Raw genomic sequence first — 21,207 nt, forward strand, 5'->3', positions numbered from 1 at the left:
CTTACATTTTTAATTAATTATAAATTTAATTGAATATTTTTAATAGTAGTAATAGAGCACATACAATGTGATTGTAAAATTCCAATGACTTATGGGCAGACCTCTAAGAATTTTAAATAAATAAAATAATTGAAAAATAATTTGTATTGTTTGGATTCTATGGAAGAAATTGTTGGAAACAGAAAGTATTATATAATCGTAATCCAATTTAGCAATTTGATATCCAAATGTTCATTTTTTTTTTAAATATATTTTATATAGATCTTGATGTCTAAATTATAGTGCCAATACCACTAGGTTTTCAGCGTAGAGAACTTGGGTGAAAACTCCAACTTCTACTTTTTCATCGCAGGATAGAAAAAGAAAATTACAGGACTGATAATGGGATAGTAATTGAACAACCCAAATCCGAGAGATATTTAGTATGTCTCATTTCACTGACTAAGATACATCCTCAAGAAAGACTAACAGCAAATTATGTAATCCAATTAATGGGTTATCATGTACTTAATTTGAGCAGTATATATATATAGCCCAAAAGATGAAACTATGACTTTACGACCCCAAGAACTGTAGCTTGAAGAGAAACTGAGTGCTTAACGTTACCAATGTGAATACTATGTTCCCCAATTGGGATTCTTCGAATTCCTGATCTATCTACAACACTAAGCAACTTGCAGACATGTATGCTAATTCCAACTCTTTCCTGTGTCCCGGCAGAAACATGCACCCTTTCGAATGCCACTAATTGCTTGTGAGGAGACCAACGGCCAGCCGGTGGCGCAGAGTATACTAGCAGTGTATGGGTACCATCTTTGGATCCCACATTCTTCACATCTACCTGAATCCCTAATGAGAGCTTGTTACATTTTGTATGTGTCACTCGTATTGCTTTCCCTGAAATGCTCGTGTTTCCGCGGTGTCCGTCAAGCGGTACTGAAACCATGGTGGGTGCACTTGCTATGTTGTGAACAAAGTGTGTGTAGCTCATTCCATGCCCAAATGGGTAGACCACTTTCCCTTGGTAGAATCTATAGGTTCTGCCAGGATAACCCTTTGATTGGCTTGACCTCATGGCCATCTCAGTCATTGGCAGATTTGTGATGTACTCTTGTGGATACCATGTCATTGGCAGCTTCCCTCCTGAAAAGAAGGAGCAAAAATATTCTTCAACTGTCTCTAATTTTAGTTTCTTTTAACCTTGGGACTCAAGCACAAAGTGGTTAACCTCAGTAATTGCATGAGGGAGGGACAAATTGCAAACCTGGGTTAATTGTTCCAAACAAGACATCAGCAATGGCTGCTCCACCGGCTTGCCCTGGGTAACCAGCCCATAAGATGGCTGCAATTTTTGGATCCTTCTTAGCAAAAGATACATCGATAGGCCCACCAGACATCAAGACCAAAATGGTTGGACCCTTGGAGGCCATGGCAACCTTAGAGACAAGCTCTTGTTGACGTCCTGGAAGAAGAAGCCCAGTCCTGTCTCTGAATTCTGCTTCAATGGATTGATCAAGCCCCATTACTAGAACTGTTGCATCCGCTTGTCGTGCAGCGTCAATTGCTCCGCTAAATAGTTGGTCGGTGACACAGCCCACATCTGCGCAACCTTGCTGGTGAATTGTCTTCGCATAGCTCCCAATTCCTTGCAAGGGAGTAGTATATTGGCAAGCAACACCTAGTGAACCCAAAAGCAGGAGCTGTATTAAAATTCATTTGCATGCTTAAAACATTAAAGAGTACTAGAGTTTGAACTTAGTTGAAAATTACCAGCATAATTGCCTATCATAGTGACAGTGACATTGGAATTAGGACCAATAATGGCAACAGTGCGATGACGGCGAGGGGATAATGGCAATGAAGGACCATGATTCTTCAAAAGAACAATGCCTTGTCTTCCTGCTTCAAGGGCTAGCTCTTGATGAGCTGGGGTGCACACGTCTTTTGGACCCAAATTCCCATATGGCTGAGCTGATGGCTCGCCATCAAACATTCCTAGCCTCATCTGAACAGTTAGTGTATTAAATAAAGCACCATTTACGTCAGCCTCACTTATCAGGCCTCTCTTGACTGCATCTTGCGTGTGCACAGCAAGGAATGGACCACAGTCCAAATCTAGACCTGTAAAAAAAAAAAAAAAAAAAGCCCTCAACTTCCTAGTTAATTGGTGGTCCAATTTAACAAATGAATCCAAGAATTGATAATGACTAGCCTGCTTTGATAGCATCAGCAGCTGCCTCTTCAGGAGTTGACGTATAGTGCTGCTTATCATAAAAAACCCCAACTGAATCACAGTCTGAAACAATATACCTGTAGATAACATGACAACATATGTAGAACATTATCTGATCAATTGATCGTCAAGATAATCTAATCTAGTGATAAAATCATTCAGATGTTATGGGAATTAAATTTAATAGTTGCAGAATTCTTAATTGTAGTCCAGTGAGTATATAGCTCAATGATTACTTCTTACCCGTTTAATCCCCATTGAGTCCGTACAGTTTTCCGTAGCAAATTGGGATCAGCACAAGTAGGGATGCCATTAACTTGATTATAAGAGCACATAACACTAGCCACCTTTCCTTCCTTCACACACATCCTGAATGGCACATCAAACGTGTCCTTCATGTCCTGCTTGCTTACCTGTTTGGCAACCACGGGGTAGGTATTGCACGTGTAAATTAAAAGGCACGTGAGATGCAATTTTATTTTATTTTTTTCAGAATTTTTAATTTAATCTATTTTTTGGTACATTAATTTTGTTTAATTCGTGCACAAGCACAAACCAGAGAGTCGTGATCAGCATTAAGGAGCACAAAGAATAATGAAAAGAACCCGTAAGAGAAAGCTTTTTCTCTAAGATAAAAGAGGGAATAACTTTAATGCATAAAGCAATACACATGATAATGCGATTAACAATTATGAGACTGAACCTGCACTCATCTTGCTTGCCCACTTGCTATTATTTTTACCTTTTAGTCACAAATAATATATAATTGTTGTGCAAGGCATTAATCTTTGTTAGTGTATAATTTCTTTACATAAACAGATTTCAAGAAAAAGTATAAGATTATTATTCTGTCATTTGATTATTTATCAAATAAAATAACATCGACCAATAGTCAGATTCACGTGTCAATTCACATCAAAATCAACAGCTCTTGCACTCGTACAGCCCAATAGCATGCAGTGTAGCTTACCTTAGCATTAAAATGGAAACGATCCACTCCGTTCCAGTTATCCAGGTCATACGCCGTGAAATGTTTACAGCAAGCAGCTACCTTCAATCGCTCACCGTCATTTCCCTGTAGACCTTTGACGTAGCTCGCCGCATATTTACCGACCAACAAAGGATCTTCACCGGGAGTTTCCTGTCCACGGCCCCACCTTGGGTCTCTTAAGATATTCACATTGGGGCTCCAATACGTGAGTCCTGCCGCTCCTCCATTGTACATGGCTCTGGCTTCATCTGACACGACCTGCGCCACATTGGGTTTTCTTTTAGTAATTGCGCAACTTGCTTGCTGTTGGTCAGTTTGCAATGCATTAATGTCCAAGTACCAAGTTGTAGGACAGGATAGGATGTTATCCAGTCATATAATAATGAGACCCAATCCAAATGTTTTCTTAAATCAATCATCCCACTTGCTAAAGCGACACAAAAAGGTTCAGTTTGTTAAGAGACTCTGAAATAATTAGGCTTTGTAGTTATCCAATACATAATTCTATATCTCAATAATCAAAAACAACTTGTGGCATATAATAAAACTTCTATAGTGCAGCGTGCTTTATTCTCTACATCAATTAATTGTTATATAAACTTTATTTCATTATCATAAATCACACATATTCATTTTGAGTTTCCTTTGATATCCTTGGCAAAGGATAAGACGCTTTTTGAGGAATTATATTCTACTGTTTATGTATGTAATATTCTGTGTTTTCGGTATGGGGAGACGCTGAGCAATCAACTATTGGGCCATAGACTAAATATTTGGTCTGCAAACACAATTATAAGATTGCTCATTATAATGTAAGAATAATTGGTCCCTTCATTTTCTGGATGACGTACCAACAAAGAACATATACAATTTGCAACACAAAGCTGGCACACACTAGGCACAGGAGGCAACCTGGGTGTGGTTACATGACAAAAAGCTTACCTTTCCTATTGAGAACAAAACTGTTATATTCCATCCATCTTATTCTTTCAAAAAGGAAAAAGTTTGAACTGCACCGTAACAAAAAGAGATTCCCCTTTGGCTGTCTACTATAGTAAGCTGATCTTAGGTTTTAATTGCTATATAATACAAGTAAAAGTTTCGTGCGTAATTAATATACCGTAGTTATATTGAAACTCAATAAATCAAAAGGCAAGTCGGGACAAAAAAAATAAAAAATGAAAGAGATTATAAATGGAGTTAAAAAATCTAACCCGTCCAATAGCCTCCCAAAGTGTAGAATTGAAAGAGGCAGCAGTAGTGATGACTTGAGGGAAGCTAGTGGCTCCAGGGAAGGACCCGCCAAACTTAGTCCCAGGACCCACATTCGAGACCCCATGAAGTGCTTCAGACCACCACTCATACCCTTTAATCCCAAGCCTTGAAACTGCACCTGCATTGTTAACTAGCAACCCGACCTTCTCCGCCAATGTCAGCCTTCCAATAAGGTCCTTAACTCTATCCTGTATCGGCAACTTCACTTGGCAAAACGGCAAGTTCTTTGTCGTTCCATCTTTTGAGTCGCAGGCAAATGGCTCGAGAGCAGCTTTACTGGCACGGAAAGAAAAACCCAACAAGAGAAACAAGAAAATAATGAGAGAGTTGGATACCATTTTTCTTGAAAACTGAAGTACTTGATAAGGGGATGGAGACTTAAAGGCGGTGAAAATATGGTATATATAGGCAGTGAAGAAGTGTTTTTTTTTGTTTTAATTAATTTATATTTTCTTTCTGCTAAAGGCGAGAGAGGAGAGTGGTTGTGATGTAAGAAAACAGCTTTGATTATTAGGATTTAGAAATGTACATATTTTTCTTTATCCGTTTAAGGCCTTAACTTTTCTATTTTAATCTTTTGTCGTGCTTAAGGGTGGTGGGCTAGCGACAAGTTGGATAAGTGGACTTACCTGCCATTTTGAATAGTGGGACTAGCAGGTTGGCTAGAGTGGGGTTTAATTGAACTGAAACATTACGTGTCGTGTTCTGATTGGGTAGTTGTATAGTAGGTCCAGAAATAGGGATGATAAGGTGGAGGTTAGATCATCCAATTTGGGCAGTAATAATGTCTGATTTTGTGTATTCTTAATCTGAAAATTATTTTGGGCAAAGCATAAAATTTACGTTAGAGGAGATCAGGTGGACTGCATTGCAAAATGCATCATAACATTTACGTTGAATGTAGCTTCGCTTGAAAGAGAGGTTAGAACTCAAAAACACACACAGCCCAGAAACTGTGTGCTAACTGCTTGGCTCTGTGGATAGAGAAGTTAGAGTGATGGCATTTCTTTTTCTTCAACAAAGTTTAATTCAAAAGTAATTTATGGATAAAATTGGCAGGACTGATTTATCTAATTTCACATTGTTTTGTTAGCATTGATGTTTCTGGTTTCAAAGGAGGATCCTTCTATATTTAGGGGAAAATGCAAACATCTTATTTTGATTTATTTATTTATTTTTATCTTATTTGTGTGGTTGTATTTCGGGGTATAGATTAGTGGTTTAAAAAGTGTAACCTTTGAGTATTGAGAAGGCGTTGAGAGGGTAAATTGTTGCTTAAAGCCCTATTATAAACTAACGCTCGAGCAGCAGAAGAGAACAAATTGTGTTATGGTGGGAATCTGATTGCTGAGATTTCCCAGAATGTGGCAAACGTACGATAGGTTCAATTGGGCGGCTGTGATTATAATGTAACGAAGAAAAAGCCTTGACATTCGCACCAATGTTTTTACAGTTATAATTATATGTGCACGACTTTATAAACCAAACTAAAACCAGAAAATAAAAATTAAAAATAAAAAGGAAAGGGAAAAAACTAGTTTGTTCATATAGCAACTTGTTTTAGTGTTATAGAAGGTTGTCTGCTTTTTTATCTCTTCCCTCAAATCTATATATCTATATATTAATGTTTAAAATTTAAAATATTTTTTTATATGTACATAAATTTTTTATTTTAACTTGTATAATATTTTTGATATATAAAATTAAAATTTATATATAATTTTATCATTTTTTTATTGATTTACTGATTAATAAGTTATATTCTTAATTATATACTAATTCTAGTATTAACAAAAAAATATTAATTATATTTAATATATATTAACTAATAAATAATTTTTTAATCATATAATAATAATAATTTTATCATAAGAAATAACATATTAATTATATTACAATATTATATTAAATAATAAATTAATAATGTAATTAAATAATAATTTTAATTCTAAAAATAATATTTTAAAAATATTATATTTGATAATAAATTAATTATTTAATTATATAAATAAATTTTAATTCTATAAAATAGTAATATTAACTATATTTATCTATTAATTTTTATAATATTTAATTTTTATTAATAATAAAATTTAAATTTAAAAGAAATAAAAAAATAAATATAATTAGTTTATTATTATTTTTAAAATTTTATAAATTAATATTAAATATTAAAATTATATCTATAAACTTAATTTTATAATTAAAATAATAATAATAATTATTATTATTATTTAATATATAAAAACAATTAATTTAATTTAATTTAATTTAATTTCAGTCCTTATTGATATATCAAATAACAAAGAGCGTTTTTTCTTTAAGACGGAATACTTGAGTTTGAGCCGCTCATGAATTAAAAAAAAAAAAGAAATGAAAGAAATTATAGGTTCTTAATGAGGAGGTTGCTAATTGAATTGGGGAAATAGAAATTCAGGGTAGGAAGGTCTCTCTGTTTTTTTCTTCTTCTTTTTTGTGCAACAGGAACGTCTCATTTGGTGAAAGGAAGGAAGTGGTAGTTAGGATAATGATGAGGTAGAAGAGTAACAGTCAGAGGTTAATCATGAAGGCTAACCTGCACTGGGATCTCTACCAATTGCCAATGGAAATCATTATAATTTTTATTTTTAATATTAATACCAATTAATAAATTTTATTTTAAAAAATAGCATTATACAATAATTAATAAATATTTTTTAATAAATTTATATTAATTGTATAAAATCTTAGAATACTAGAAATAGGTCGAAAGATTGTAGATTATTTAATTATTTTTTTAAATATAACAAATGATGATAAATTATAATTATTTATTTATAAATTTTTATATAAAATCGAAATAACAACGACGATTTTAAATTCCATGAGTAATTATCTTTGTATTTGTTTGGCCAAACTCATAAACAATAAAGATTTAATTTCAGAAATGAAATTAGAGTCATCATTGTTTGACATCAGTTCTAACAGCCGTTGTTTAATTAGTTTCATCTAATCAGTCGTCGATCTTTTCTGGTGCCAAAGATACATAACAAATAATTTGCTTTTTCTATAAATCGTTTACTTGGAACCAAAGAAAGGAAGAAAGTGGAGATTAACACTAATTGGATAAGCAACACCACTAACCATCCTGCAAAAGCACTAAGAAAATTTAACCTTTTAATTAATTGGACTACAAATTAGGAAACTTAATGTATATATATATTAATTTCTTAGACTTAAATTTTTTTTTGACATATGTTTTAATATTTTATATGTATAATTTTTATTTTGATGTGTACTATTTTTGATATATAAAATTCACACTTATATATGATTTTATGATTTTTTTATTAATTTATTGATTAATAAGTTACATTTCTAATTATACACTCATTCTAATCTTAAAAAATAACATATTACTAATGATTAGTTCTCTAATTAGATAATAATTATTTTAAAAGATAGCATATTAATTATATTTTAATATTATATAACTAATAAATTAATTTTATAATTAGATAATAATTTTAATCATAAATAATAATATTTTTTAATTATTATATTCTCTAATAAATTAAATTTATTAATTACATAGTAATTTTTAATTTTAAAAATAATAATATCAATTATATTAATAGTATTAATTTATATAATATTAGAATTTATAGATTAAATATTTTAAAAATAATTTATTAATAGTATTAAATTAAAAATAATATTAATAAATAATATTTATTAATATAATAATATAAATAAATTTTTAAAAAATTTAAAATATTTAAAAATAGTTAAATTTATTATTATTTATAAAATTATTATAAAATAAAAATTAAAAATTAAATAATTAATTAAATTATATTTATAAATTTAATTTTTAATTAAAATAATAATAATAATTATGCAACTTACGAATAAACCACTATTGAATATAAATACTTCATGCTTGATGAATATCACTGTTATCTATTAATCGTTTAATTGATTTTACAAACATATCCATCGCACTCAATATCTCATAATTATTCTTATCTTTGATGATGTCACCGGACCTTTTCTTCCTCTCTTGAATTCAACCAAACACAAAGATAGATTGAGAAAAAAGAAATGCCAGATTTCAATTGAAGAAATCTGAAATAGGATAAATATTTTTAAGCCGACTGAAATATTCTCTATAAAAGTGATTAATCATAACAAAAAATATAATCTTCAGCATTAATTTTGCTCCTATTTCATAAATTATTTATTTATTATGAAACATTTTTAATTTTAAAATATGTATTTTTAATTCTATAAGTTTCTACGCTCAAAATATTATTTTATTAACTCAAATATTTAAAATGATGCAGTCAAAAGTTATTATGCATGGATGTTATTGAGCCCACATTATTTACTGCACTGACTTAGCAAGTTGAGGCAGTACAATTGAAGCGGTGCAGTCTAATAATTACTGTACTGGTTTAGATACTTGAAGCAGTGTAATAATTATTTTGTGAAGTCAAATATCCAAGGTGCTACGATGAAGAATCATTATGCATGGATGTTGTTCAGTTAACAATATTTATTACATTGACTCGACTATTTAAAGAGGTATTGTAATTATTTCACTGAATCACAATAGTTGAGGCGGTGCAATAATCTTTTAAAATATCTAAGATGATGCAATTACAAATCCTGAAGTAAATACAACACCTATAAAATACGGAGAATAATGAGTCAATTTGTTTGAGAAGCTGAAGGTAGTGGAGAGATATTTTAGGAGAAAGTATAAGATAAAATTATCATGTAGCAAGGAGGTAGAGAATTTCACTGTATCACCTTCTATAAAACAGCTTCACGTTCAACTTTTGAATAAGTGAGAGAGTTGATGGCACAATTTTCTTAAAAATAGCTTCACGTACTTAATTGTTTCAACAAGTTGCTACATTAAGAATGCGGATGGAAGCAGTTATCAGAGACATAATCACCAAGCTAAAAAGTCTATAAATTAAAGAGTTCACTTCATAATCAGGCCCAACAATTATTTAAACAAAAATCATATCGATAAATTATCATATCGATAAATTAGCAATACTGCTATTTTTATTTTTATATATATCCAAAACGTCAACCAATATCACTGGAGTTAAATACGTTATTATAAAAAAATAGTTTTTTAAAAGAAAAAATCATGTGCTGTTATTATTCTATTTGATTATGAATATTTTTATTTTAAAAAATAGACTTATATTTTTTATTTTATGATTATTTATAATAAAAAACATAATTTATAAAAGTCTTTCTCTTTCCTTAAAAAACTTATCAATTGGTAAATATTTATATGATATTATTTTTAGAATTTAGATTATTATTTAATTACCGAATAAGTTATTAATATTGTATTTATATAAATTAACATTAAAAATATAATATTTTTGTATATAAAAGGGAGCGAACTTTATAATACATGAGCAAAATTATTACAAGTTTTATAGTATAAAAGATGAAAACTCCTAAGAGTAAAAGTTGTAAATAAGATTTGTTCAAAATTCATAGATTTATCTTAAAACTGAGTTTAAAAGCATGATTGTATTTTCATCTTCCTTAAATGAGAATTGGAGGTTTTATAAATTAAAAACCGAATACAAATATAAAAAGATAAACACGATACATTAGTTAAACATGACAGTACTTTCATAGTAAGTTGAGAAGCTGATACAAAGTATGATTTGAGTATTTTCTGTATGCAGTTGGATACAACTACTAAGCATGAACATCTCAGAACTTCTTCCTCTAAATTTCCAACAGCAGACAACAGAACAATTAGCAAACACCACATTAAATCACAGACAACAAAACTCTGATTAATCAAACTTCAAAATTAAATAACCAATGACGAACCTTTTTCTCTACCTTCTTCTCCTTAATAGTATCCAGGCTTGGTTTCCATCCTTTTCCTGAAAGCTGCCTGCTTAAATAGTTCGGTCTATTTTCTAAAATCTCTGCCAACACCTCTGAATCATATCTCTCTTCTAGCATCCTCTTCTTCTCTATACATCCGTCCTTTTCCAAAACAAACTTGTGACCCCCTTCAACGCCTGCAGGGCAAATTCTAGCAAAGAGAGGCAGAAACCTTGATGAAGATAGAAGAGACCTTGATCTTAAAACCGAGTTTGCGCCCGAAAGAACCTGCCTAGCTTCCTCTGACGATAATGGCAGAATCTTTCCCCTTTTCATAGGCAGGATTAGGTACACTTTTTTTGCTTCTAGCTTCTTGTCAGCTGGCAATGGAGCTGGCCTCTTTTCAGAAAGATTTTGTTGGAATTCGACCACCACTTGCTGTGGATACTCTAACATTAGCTCTGCCACGGTTAAAGATTTGTCAAACGCATGAACCGTGCCATCGGGCAGAATTACTTTCCCGGTAGCGTTGGAGGATCGACTCGTAATATAATTTCCCATTATCGCAGCGAATTAGAGAGAAAGCATGCAATTGCCTGAAAGTCTTGGAAATTGTGGGAGCATTTTATTGCGAAAGAAGTTGATGTAAGAGAAGGGGGTTGTAGTTTGTAGTTTTGTAGGAAGTGTTTGTTAAACCGCTCCATCATGTGACAGACATAATGGTGGACCTGGTAATAACTAAAACTCAAGATTAGGTCGTGTTTTGAGGTATGTTTAATCCATTGTTTTTGACCAGTTATTACACAAATATGTTGGGTTCGATCCAATCTAGTGGTGGTATATTACTAGAAATACTTGTGCGGGTGGGGTCTCGTATCCGTTCATCAAAATCCGCTTATATTTGTCTTTCACCTAACGAAGTGAAGGGAAGTCAAAGGAACGGTTCAACTATAACTACATTAACTAATTATATATCTTTTACTTAAAACTATAGATTAACAGGTAATTTTGGAGTTAAAATTGGACCGTCTTTGCATCTATACGTCTCATGGATTCAGAAAGTGGGCCACAAGAAACACACATATAAAATATTATATAGATAGTTATTTTGATTGGAAAGTCATCACCACCTCATAATGCGTGACTAAATAGTATCTTACGAATGGCATAAGCACTCTAGTGCTAATAATGAAGCTTCATAGGGTATTGCATATAATTTATGAGGCTTAGTTTGTCGTCTTTCTTCATTCCACCAAATGAAAATGATGGCTTGCGGTGTTGAGGCGGCCCAGAAAGAAGCTTTCTAAAGCCCGAAACAATTGGGCTATATTTGGCTTATTACTGATTTGTTCGGCTGCACTCAGGCTATGCCCAGAGGACAACAGTCACAGGGCATTGCATGTCATTATTTTATTTTTTTTAAATGACAAGGGTCTTAAATAAATATATATTAGAGAAATAGTAAGAGAAAAATAGGACTGAGAGATTTCATTTTGATATTGGATTGAATGGCATTCTAAAATCCAAACTTTGAATCCAAATGATATCTGGTTTTCATATTTATTTACATGTTCTGTGTTGTTTATATGTTTCATGCAAGCAACAAATGCCATATCATCATGAGTAATTTTTGTTCTAATCATTGCTTTATACATGCTGTAATCATTAATTGTACCATATCCATCATGTCTTTTTCTAAACCCTTTGATTATTAATTTGACTGTTGGAATCTAGTTAATTATAACCTTAATTTATGTACATGGTCTCCTTTAACCACCATCGTCATACTTAAACCGCCTAACAGTTAGAACTGTTGACATAATCAAGATGTGTTGAATTATTAGGAATATGGTTTCCATTTATTAAAATATCACTTATTTGTATAAACGTTTTCTATTGGAAAAAGAAAAATGAAGCTCCTAAGGAGAATTATGCTGCTAAATCGTTTTCTGGTACCAGTAATTTATTTACATGAAATTAACTTCTGACATTCATATTCCTAATTTCTTGTAATAGAGCATGGTTCCAAGGTTTTGGAAAACATCAAAATTATTCAACTTAAAATTCCATTCCATGTGAAAAATAATTATCAAATCCTAATTAATTTATTTACATGAAAGAATCAGTAAATCAATTGAAAATCTTCCTTGAAAGATTTATATGAACAACTCTTTATGTACATCGTCCTTCACTTTCCAACATATATATTCTCATTCACTCAAATTTTCCATTGAAAATAGGAAGACTCTTGCCTTAATAAGGCTCCTCAAAGATGGGTTCTAACACAGGAGTCCACCGCTGGTAATTCGCCAATCTGCAACCGGAAAAATCCGTATCCTGCTCTTCCAAAACCCCAACAACCTCACTCTCAATCTCCTCTTCCTCCTCCTTCACCTCCACAGCCACAGCCGGTAAAACCTTGGCACCACTTTTCTTTTTGGGGGACATCTTCTCAACAGCAACAGCACACTGAATAATCCTCATCTCAGACTCAGAAATCTTACGGTTCACCCTACATAAAGGGAGAGAAAGGTAAACCTTTCTAGCTAAAACCTCATCTTCAGCTCGCAAGGCTATGACGCGACCTGTCCGCAGAAGCTCATGCGCAGCTGAAACAACGTAGCCAGGTTCTTCGAGCATAAGCTCAGCAGCTTTAACTGGGAGCTTGAGTTGTCTTAGAGTCCCTTTAGAATCAATTAGTTTAGCAGTTTTAAGGTTTGATCGGTGGATACAGAAACAAGAAGAATAGTTTCCCATATCAAGTAAACAGTTCTGTTTTTGGTTTTTTTTTTTTTGGAGCTTGGATCGAGTTACAAGTAGGTAGAGAGAGGTAATGTGTTATTTGAAGTTCAGTTATGAAAAAAGAGGAGTGTGATGTGGTTGCATATATATAGGAGTGGAGAGTGAGAAAGAGTCAAGGGTCAAAGTTGAGAAAAGCTAGAGTGAAGTGCGTGTGAGATGAGTTGGGTGTACCAGTGGGAAAAATAGGAACCTCGGAGTTTCGTTTTTCTTTCTTAGGTTGGATCGGTGTTTTGGTGCTTTCGAGCGTGGCAGTGACGTTGCTTGTGTATTCCTGTGCTAATAATACTAGTGGGGGAGTGTGGCTGCATATCGCTTGTTATTTTATGTGGTTGTCATAAAACAAGGCAGACTGCATTATACAACCTTTTCTGGATATTCTTGTGTCCTTATCATCATCATCGTGCACTCTAATAACTAACAAAACTTATATAATAAACTGATCAAATTTTGCAATAAATTCATAATTTTCAATAATATTATATTCTTTAAATTTTAATAGAATACAGGGCCTAAAAAGAATTAATTTAATATTCTTTGATTGGAGAATTTTATCATATATGAACAGCTTCATGCATGTACATGTGAACAGGATTCGTGTGCAGGTCAGAAATAAATTATACAAACATGTGGATTTCTTCTAGTAACAGGATCATCTGGTTAATAAGGGTTGACGATGAAGATGTTAGTAGTAATAATTTCTTGCTAGATAAAAACTAAACTACTATGGCACGTGTAGAGTAAGCATGAACGACAATTGTCTAGTCTAGTGCATTTGTAAGAAAATGCAATTGCCGACGTGGAATCAGTCCACTTGCTTATCAGTTTACACGTCACTCAGTCCAACATTCAAATAAAAGAAAATACAAAAGAAAAGAAAAAGAACTCCCTTTGAAAATTTGACCAAAACTTTCAATTTTAACCATGTCATTATTCACCTCAAACCTACAAGCCGTCCCATGTTTTAGCACACAACGCGCCAGTCAATCAAATTTTAGACCAATTCGTCAACCACATTTTTGTCACGAGTTTATATTATTCAAAAGCAAAAACCTCTCCAGTAATTTAAACTGTCTAAGGTTTTTGCCATTGTAATTTCCACCCACATCGCTAAAAATTATGTAAACACTTATAGCATTATAAATATGTATCAGATTGAGGTACTTGATATTAAATTATCAGATTTCTAAGCTTTCCTAGTGTTTGACAAATGATAATCCTCCTCATCATGAAGTTTCTATTCCATGCAGAAATGGTAAACAAAATTCCAATAGCCACGATGCTTGACAGATATCAATCTTGCTAATGCTGGCATGGATCTTCTTTCTTGTGAAGATGCTTTAGCGTCGCAATCCACATTACAATGACCCTAGCGGTAAACAAACATCACTTCACACAAGACGAGAAATCTATCTTCAAGCATGTTCTGGTTTAAGATATAGGTGTAAATAAATACATTCCATCAAGCGTCATTGTAGACATAAAGATTACTCTAACACAAACTTCAGTTTTCTGACTTTACCGTCATAAGGCTACAGCAACAGACGGCAAAAGTCAATTGACAAACTGCAGGAGCAAAAAACAACTTGCTGCCACAAGTAAATTTTACAGAGCAGCGATATTAATACCTCCTTCCACACAGATCCATATCACAATACATCCAATTTTTAAACGGGGGGATGAATACGACTTTGTAGGGCAGGGCAGGGCAGGGCGTGCTGGGTGGGGGCTTTATGGTTCTGCTGAACATCTTCCTGAGAATCACCCTACTTGATGTATTGAGAGAGCCACTTGAAGCCATCACCATATCCCATTTTGCGCACTATGCTGCACATAAACACTTCTAGAGGGCGTACATTGGTGTCTGTGAGGTTTACCTTCCCTTTGCCAGTTGTAAAGTTAGTCAGCCCTAGGTGGTACCGCAACTCATCCTCTGAAGCAGCATAAGGTATGTCAATCTTGTTACCCAAAATAAGAAATGGAACATTGGCCAAAGCCTCATCAGAGAGGAGAGCATCCAGTTCTTTTTTTGATTCTGCAAACCTCTCTTTATCATAGGCATCAACCAGGTAGACAACAGCATCAACCTTAATAAAAATAAAAGACCGCATTACTCCCCATTTTGAGTTGGGAAAAATGTACATAGTGTGCAAGTGCAACTACAGTTATAGGACATTGACAGGGACATGACATATGCCGAGTTTGTAACCCCATTCCAGATATAGGTTATATAGCATAAGCAATGCAGAGAAAAATCAGCAACCAACTATGAAAGAAACATGGAACAAAGACATGATGATAGTGGCACATCAACCTCATCTCATCCTTAGTTACTTCCAAATATTCTTGCCTCTGATTGAGGCACCAACAACAAGCACTATATTAGCACAACCTTGCACAAAAATTACCAATATATGAATGTGTAAGACCATAACATTCAAGTACACTTGCAGATAAATAGATTCCAAACCAAAACAAATATAAGGTGTCTAAGAAATTAAACACAGTTAGTATTCACGATGAGATGCATAATACAGCATGCAGGGTTCTAACAAAGGCATCTGAAAAGATGCAATATCTCAAGAAGAATCTTAGAAATGGAAACCAAACATAGAGCTAAAATAACGTCGGATAAACAGCAATTGAAAAAGAAAAAACACAGTCAAATCAGAACAGATAGTAAAAGTTTCATTAACATGAATACACACTATTGAAAACCAAAATTAGGGTATCAGCAAATATTAAAATGATGAAAACAATATTCAAATGAAATCTATTGTCAACAAAAGTAAAACAACAACATATAAGGCTGTGAACTTTAATACTTTATCTAATTGCTTGCGCAGATATTTATCGCTATACTGAGGTAGAAAGCTACAATACATATAAGGAGGAAATAGTTAAAATTAAATTGAGAGAAACTTTCCTTCATTTATTAAGGCATAAGTTAATCCGACTATTGGTTTCTTTGGACCAGGCCAACTTACCTCACTGATTAAGCCAATCAGAATTGGCACTGAGAGTATTAAATACTAAAACAAGATTTGAATAATGGAAACATTTTATATTGATTCACTCGACAACATATACAGCTAGAGAACATCTTTAATGGATTACCTTGGCATAGTAATCCTTCCAGACTCTACGAGCAATCTGATGGCCACCCAAATCAAATGCCTTAAACTTAATTTTCCCAATACTGAGCTCTTCTGATGTAGGATATTGGGTAGGCTGATGCTGAACCAATCTCTGTAATCACAAAAAACAATAATAAGTGTTTGGTTAAGCACAACTAGTAAAGCTGTTTAGCTATCATTAGCATGTAGATGGAATCATGCATTTGTTGAATCGAATCGACCGAACAGCGCCTAAGCTTGCGAATGGTTTCAATTAACAACAGCAACTGACCCATTGACAGGAAAGAGAAAAAAAGTCCATTAGGTTAACCTAATAAACAAGCATCTTCTACAAAAGAAGCGAGCAAAATCCAATGCGTATTAGCTAAATTTAAACCTGCTTTTAGGTATAATAGTATCAATTAACAGGAAAGGACAAGTTCTTAACAAGTGAAAGCAAATCAGAGATCTCAATTCCAAATATAAATCAAAGACAGAAAACGAAATTAAGCAGTCAACAAATTGAAAAGGAATAAAATAATCGAACCTCATCTTTCAACATGTGAAGCAAGGTGGTTTTGCCAGCGTTATCCAGACCTAGAAACAAGATCTTGGCCTCTTTCTGCCACAAACCGAGAGAAGCCAAAACACCATAAAACCAATCGAGAAGAAACATTGCTTTCTATTGTGTAGCTTTTTTAGTTAATAACGAAAAGCAGATCCCAAATTGAAAGAGCTGGACTGAAGTTCTCCGATGATCACACAATAACCAGACTGTCTGTCTGATTTCAGAGCCTCTGGTTAAGAATAAGATGACACTTACAAGTAAAACACCCACAATGGAATAATTTTTTTCAAGGAGTAAATGGACATTTTACATGGTGCGCTGGATCTATTTCGTCTGTGGGACCCGCTTTTTTGACAAATATGACGTCGTTTTTCTATGGCAGACAAAAAGTGCCGCTGCTTCTTTCAAGGCCCTAGCAAGCGTCCACCTTGTGGCCCAAATGGCTTCCTCTTATTATTATCATCACTATTATTATTAGTACAAAAAAGGCAGAAGAAAATATACAAAGACCCTAATCTCAGTCAGTGGAGGTGTGGAATAGTCTCCATTGCTTGAAGGCCTAGCGTCTATTATCTCCGATCCCATTATTCCGGCAATCTCAGTTACAGACCATTCAATAAGTTTCTATAATCACCTGAATTCATAGACTAATCTCTAACTTAAATCGTGGCGTGGTTACTTCTTTTATATATTTGCTTAAAATAAATAGTTTGATTGAAATGGCAAAGTCAAAGAACCACACTGCTCATAGCCAGTCTTACAAGGCTCACAAAAACGGGATCAAGAAACCTAAGAGGCAGATGCACACCTCCAGCAAAGGGGTTTGTACAAACTCCCCATTGTTCTTATCCGAGCCTTTTTATAGCTTTGATGCAATAGTGTTGATTTTTTTTTGTTCTCTCTTTAATAATGCATGCAGATGGATCCTCAAATAGCTCTTTTCTTGGAGGTTTAGTTATTTGATTATGGCAATTCTATCATATTACAATTTGTAATTGAATGACTGGTTAGCTAGTATTTCCTTTGTCTTTGAGATTGATTCCATGTCACCTAGGACACAATGTGGACTGTGGAATAGAAAAGTTGTTCCTGGTTAAGGCATTGTACCTTTAGCAAGTTCTTGGACATAGCATTTTGTAGGCTGTTCTCTGGGAATTGAGAAGTGAAAAATATATATATCAAAGAAAAATATGTGGTTTGCTAACAGGTTATGATGCATACATTGCATAGGTTTTCATCTAGCGAGATTAGCATGTTTAATCCTTGGAACAAATTATGCTTTGCACCCTTCAGCTCGCCTGGAGTTGTGAAGTGGTCAAAACTGTGATCGGAATGGGTAACTTCTTAGTCCCATGGTTGTAGCTATGCCAAGAGAAATGTCCTGAGAATTTGTGCCTAAGAAGTTGGTTTATGTACTTGCTTCAAGTGACTGGATTATTGAAAAGGTGAAAAATTATTTAGATAATTGGTTATTGTTATATGTTACAATAGTGGATGAGTTGTTGGAACTGCGTAGATCCTATAGATTTTGTGATTACTTGGACTACATGACTGATCTGTTCAGTCATTCCTCCCTCACCCACACTGAATAAAAACTCAAGTTAAATGTTCAGAGACTTCTGACTGAATATACTTGGGTTTGGGACCTAAAGAATGTTTTCTCAAAGTTAGCTCACTTACTAATTAGATTTTGTAGTTGCGAATAGTTAAACTCTTTATGCTTTTGCAACAAGTAATTCTCTTTGCTTACCTCGGACCAGGATTTTGATAAAGTTAGGATCAGATGCTTAGCTTTCGTATGGAGTTTATAATTATGGTGGAAGTGTCCTGGTCTGGAGTTCAAAAAGTGCTGCTGATATTCTCTTGGATTAGCTTGCTTCGGCCTTGTGGAAGCTTGATTGTGTGGAATGTCATTGGCAAGAGTCTTCGTATTGGAAGGTCCAATTGTACGAGTAGGAATATTATATAGTAAGAACCTGTTCTTTACATGGGTTGTAATGTTTGTTATCATTTCCTCAAGACGACACTTTCTTTGAAAAGGTACAATGACTGGGCAAGTTACTAACTACACAGGTGCCAGCAATACAAATCAGCCACAATCACAAGCTAAAATTCTGATTCTTAACCAGTATTATAACGAGCCATATTAATGTGTACATATATACAAGGTAGTAGCAGAAGCCCAAATGATCCAACATACAGCAAAACGAAAATCATTTCTTCTACGGGTGCTTCACAATGACCACTGGACATTTTACATGCCTGGCGCAGTAGTCGCTAACACTGCCAAGGAGAGTCCTGCGAGAATTATTCAATACTTTAGATCGTCAATTTAGTTGAAAGTATTATCACTTGCGACAATTTCTCGGCGAAAACTAATTAATGGGCATCTTTTAAGTTATGGAAGGAACGAGCTTTCAGTAGTTGAATATAGTGATAAAGTGTTAATACAGCTGGCTAGTTTAGTTAGCAATCGTGTCCATAATAATTCAGTATCTGAATAAAATTCTTTTGCTATTTTGGTCCGTACCTTTTCAAGAAGCCATAATCATGGCTTCCCATGACTAGGGTGTCAGCTCTAAGTTTCTCTACCGAATTGCATATTACATCCTTTGCATCTCCGCTCCCAACTACTCTTTCTATTTTTACCTGTACACATCTATCAATTAGCAAGCAAGTATAAAGGAAGCGAGAACAGAATTTGGAGAAGTAACAGCTACAAAAAAGACTGATACGAATACAAGTAACTTTACATTGCTGATTGAATTCTTGTAGACAGCTTCTGCTCTTTCCATCACAGAGTTAATCAAATCCTTACTGTATTTTTCCATGGCAGATATCACATCGCCTGAAAACAGGTATCCTGCAATCACATATCATATATATATAATTTCACAGATTATCATTCAAGATTAAGAACTCGGCGGAACAATAATCTAAGAGAGGAAAGACATGGATTAGGCCTCACCTGCGGCATCAAAGGCAGAGTAGACAGGAGGTGGGGGCTTAACATAAAGAAGGACAAGAGTGCTACTGGAATTAGGAGAAACAAGGTTCTTTAAACACCAAGAGAGAGCAGTCATGCTCTCCTTGCTCTCATCCACTGCCACTAGTATCTTTCGCTCTTTCATCATCTTCACTTCTTCCATTTTTTTGTTACTTTGCTATGTATAAGGTTTTGTGCCTTTTCACTTTAAATAATGCTTACTGCTGTTTTAGAAAATTCTCAGCCTCCAAATGTTGATAAGAATTAGACAAGCGATTACACTGTATTTATAAACCACATTGAGTTCCGCGGATTCATGGTTTTTGAATGAAAGAGACTCTCATAATGGATTCAATTATTATATGAATGACATAGACCAATTCTGATATTTTTTTCATCTTTTGTCCACCTACAAAATCATTATTAACAATTAACATATATTAATTATTATCTCTGATAAAAAATCTTTTTTTTTTTTTAAATTTTATAGCTACTCAATACATATCATTTATCTAATTTTTAGATGTAGTACGTAACAAATAGTCCTTAAAAATTAAGCCTAGAATTTTCTAATTCTTTAGCTTTTTATTTTTATTTTTTATATCCATCAATAAAGTATAAGATGAGATATTTTTTTCATATACCTCCAAGAAATAGACCAATCCCCTTGTTTCTTGAATTGTCAAAACCTTGCCAATCCAGCCTCCTATACTAAATAATTGAGTAAAATATCTAAGCAGCCAAGTGGAATCTCAGACACCAAAAGTGTACTAATCAGTTGGCTTATCCTTAACAATTCCAGGTTGTGGAGATATTTAATAACCCGTCAAATTATGGATGGAAGCTTCTATTATTAGTATGAGCTCATCAAGGCTGCGACACAGTTTTATCAAACTCAAACTACCAATTATAGATTATGTTCGGCTCCTAAAAAGGTCATTCCTTATATTTACTAACCATTCATCTACAAATTAAAATTTTGCATATTTAATATTTATTTTATTATATTCTTGAAATTAACTATTATTTTATTAAAATTTATATCAAATGTATATTATATTTTCTAATAAATCATATACTTATCAGATTCTCGTTTTATTATAACAAAAATTGCCTTACTCTAATATCTCTCTTTCTTCATTTATTTTTTTTCTTTATCTATATGTTCTACAACTGTTATTATTATTTTGATTATAAAATAAAATTAATAGATACAATTTAATATTAATTTATAATATTTTAAAAAATAAAAACTAACTATTTTTAAATATTTTTTTACTTTTTTAAAATTTTAAAATTTTATTAATGCAATAATATAATAACTATTCTAAAATGGTTATTAATTAATTATGGTATTATATAAATGGATATTATAAATTTATT

The 21,207-nt window shown here is 33.1% G+C and overlaps 5 protein-coding genes and 1 long non-coding RNA gene across 6 annotated transcripts; 1 reads left to right on the plus strand and 5 right to left on the minus strand.

Moving 5' to 3' along the window:
- Positions 1-393: 393 nt before the first annotated feature.
- Positions 394-5,094, minus strand: LOC8267360 (probable beta-D-xylosidase 2). The gene is made up of 7 exons (XM_002515254.4): positions 4,439-5,094; positions 3,204-3,482; positions 2,477-2,646; positions 2,213-2,310; positions 1,771-2,121; positions 1,265-1,678; positions 394-1,143 (listed from the first exon to the last, which is right to left on the minus strand). The coding sequence occupies exons 1-7, from the start codon at positions 4,835-4,837 to the stop codon at positions 548-550; spliced, it is 2,307 nt and encodes a 768-aa protein (XP_002515300.1). The 5' UTR covers positions 4,838-5,094; the 3' UTR covers positions 394-547.
- A 5,032-nt stretch (positions 5,095-10,126) lies between these two features.
- LOC8267359 lies at positions 10,127-11,134 on the minus strand. Its single transcript, XM_015716861.3, has one exon. The coding sequence runs from the start codon at positions 10,914-10,916 to the stop codon at positions 10,323-10,325; it is 594 nt and encodes a 197-aa protein (XP_015572347.1). The 5' UTR covers positions 10,917-11,134; the 3' UTR covers positions 10,127-10,322.
- A 1,270-nt stretch (positions 11,135-12,404) lies between these two features.
- Positions 12,405-13,404, minus strand: LOC8267358. Its single transcript, XM_002515252.4, has one exon. The coding sequence runs from the start codon at positions 13,110-13,112 to the stop codon at positions 12,609-12,611; it is 504 nt and encodes a 167-aa protein (XP_002515298.1). The 5' UTR covers positions 13,113-13,404; the 3' UTR covers positions 12,405-12,608.
- Positions 13,405-14,564: 1,160 nt separating this feature from the next.
- Positions 14,565-17,102, minus strand: LOC8267357 (GTP-binding protein SAR1A). Its single transcript, XM_002515251.4, has 3 exons — positions 16,818-17,102; positions 16,272-16,403; positions 14,565-15,241 (listed from the first exon to the last, which is right to left on the minus strand). The coding sequence occupies exons 1-3, from the start codon at positions 16,944-16,946 to the stop codon at positions 14,921-14,923; spliced, it is 582 nt and encodes a 193-aa protein (XP_002515297.1). The 5' UTR covers positions 16,947-17,102; the 3' UTR covers positions 14,565-14,920.
- Positions 17,103-17,107: 5 nt separating this feature from the next.
- LOC107260936 lies at positions 17,108-18,884 on the plus strand. The gene is made up of 2 exons (XR_007214536.1): positions 17,108-17,659; positions 18,599-18,884. It is a non-coding gene; the product is annotated as an uncharacterized LOC107260936 (long non-coding RNA).
- LOC8267356 (universal stress protein PHOS34) lies at positions 18,827-20,106 on the minus strand. The gene is made up of 4 exons (XM_002515250.4): positions 19,807-20,106; positions 19,592-19,701; positions 19,369-19,487; positions 18,827-19,136 (listed from the first exon to the last, which is right to left on the minus strand). Exons 1-4 carry the CDS (start codon positions 19,985-19,987, stop codon positions 19,061-19,063), a joined length of 486 nt encoding a protein of 161 aa, XP_002515296.1. The 5' UTR covers positions 19,988-20,106; the 3' UTR covers positions 18,827-19,060.
- Between the last annotated feature and the right edge of the window lie 1,101 nt (positions 20,107-21,207).

This window comes from Ricinus communis, chromosome 1 (assembly GCF_019578655.1).
Source record: "Ricinus communis isolate WT05 ecotype wild-type chromosome 1, ASM1957865v1, whole genome shotgun sequence".
NCBI lineage: Eukaryota > Viridiplantae > Streptophyta > Magnoliopsida > Malpighiales > Euphorbiaceae > Ricinus > Ricinus communis.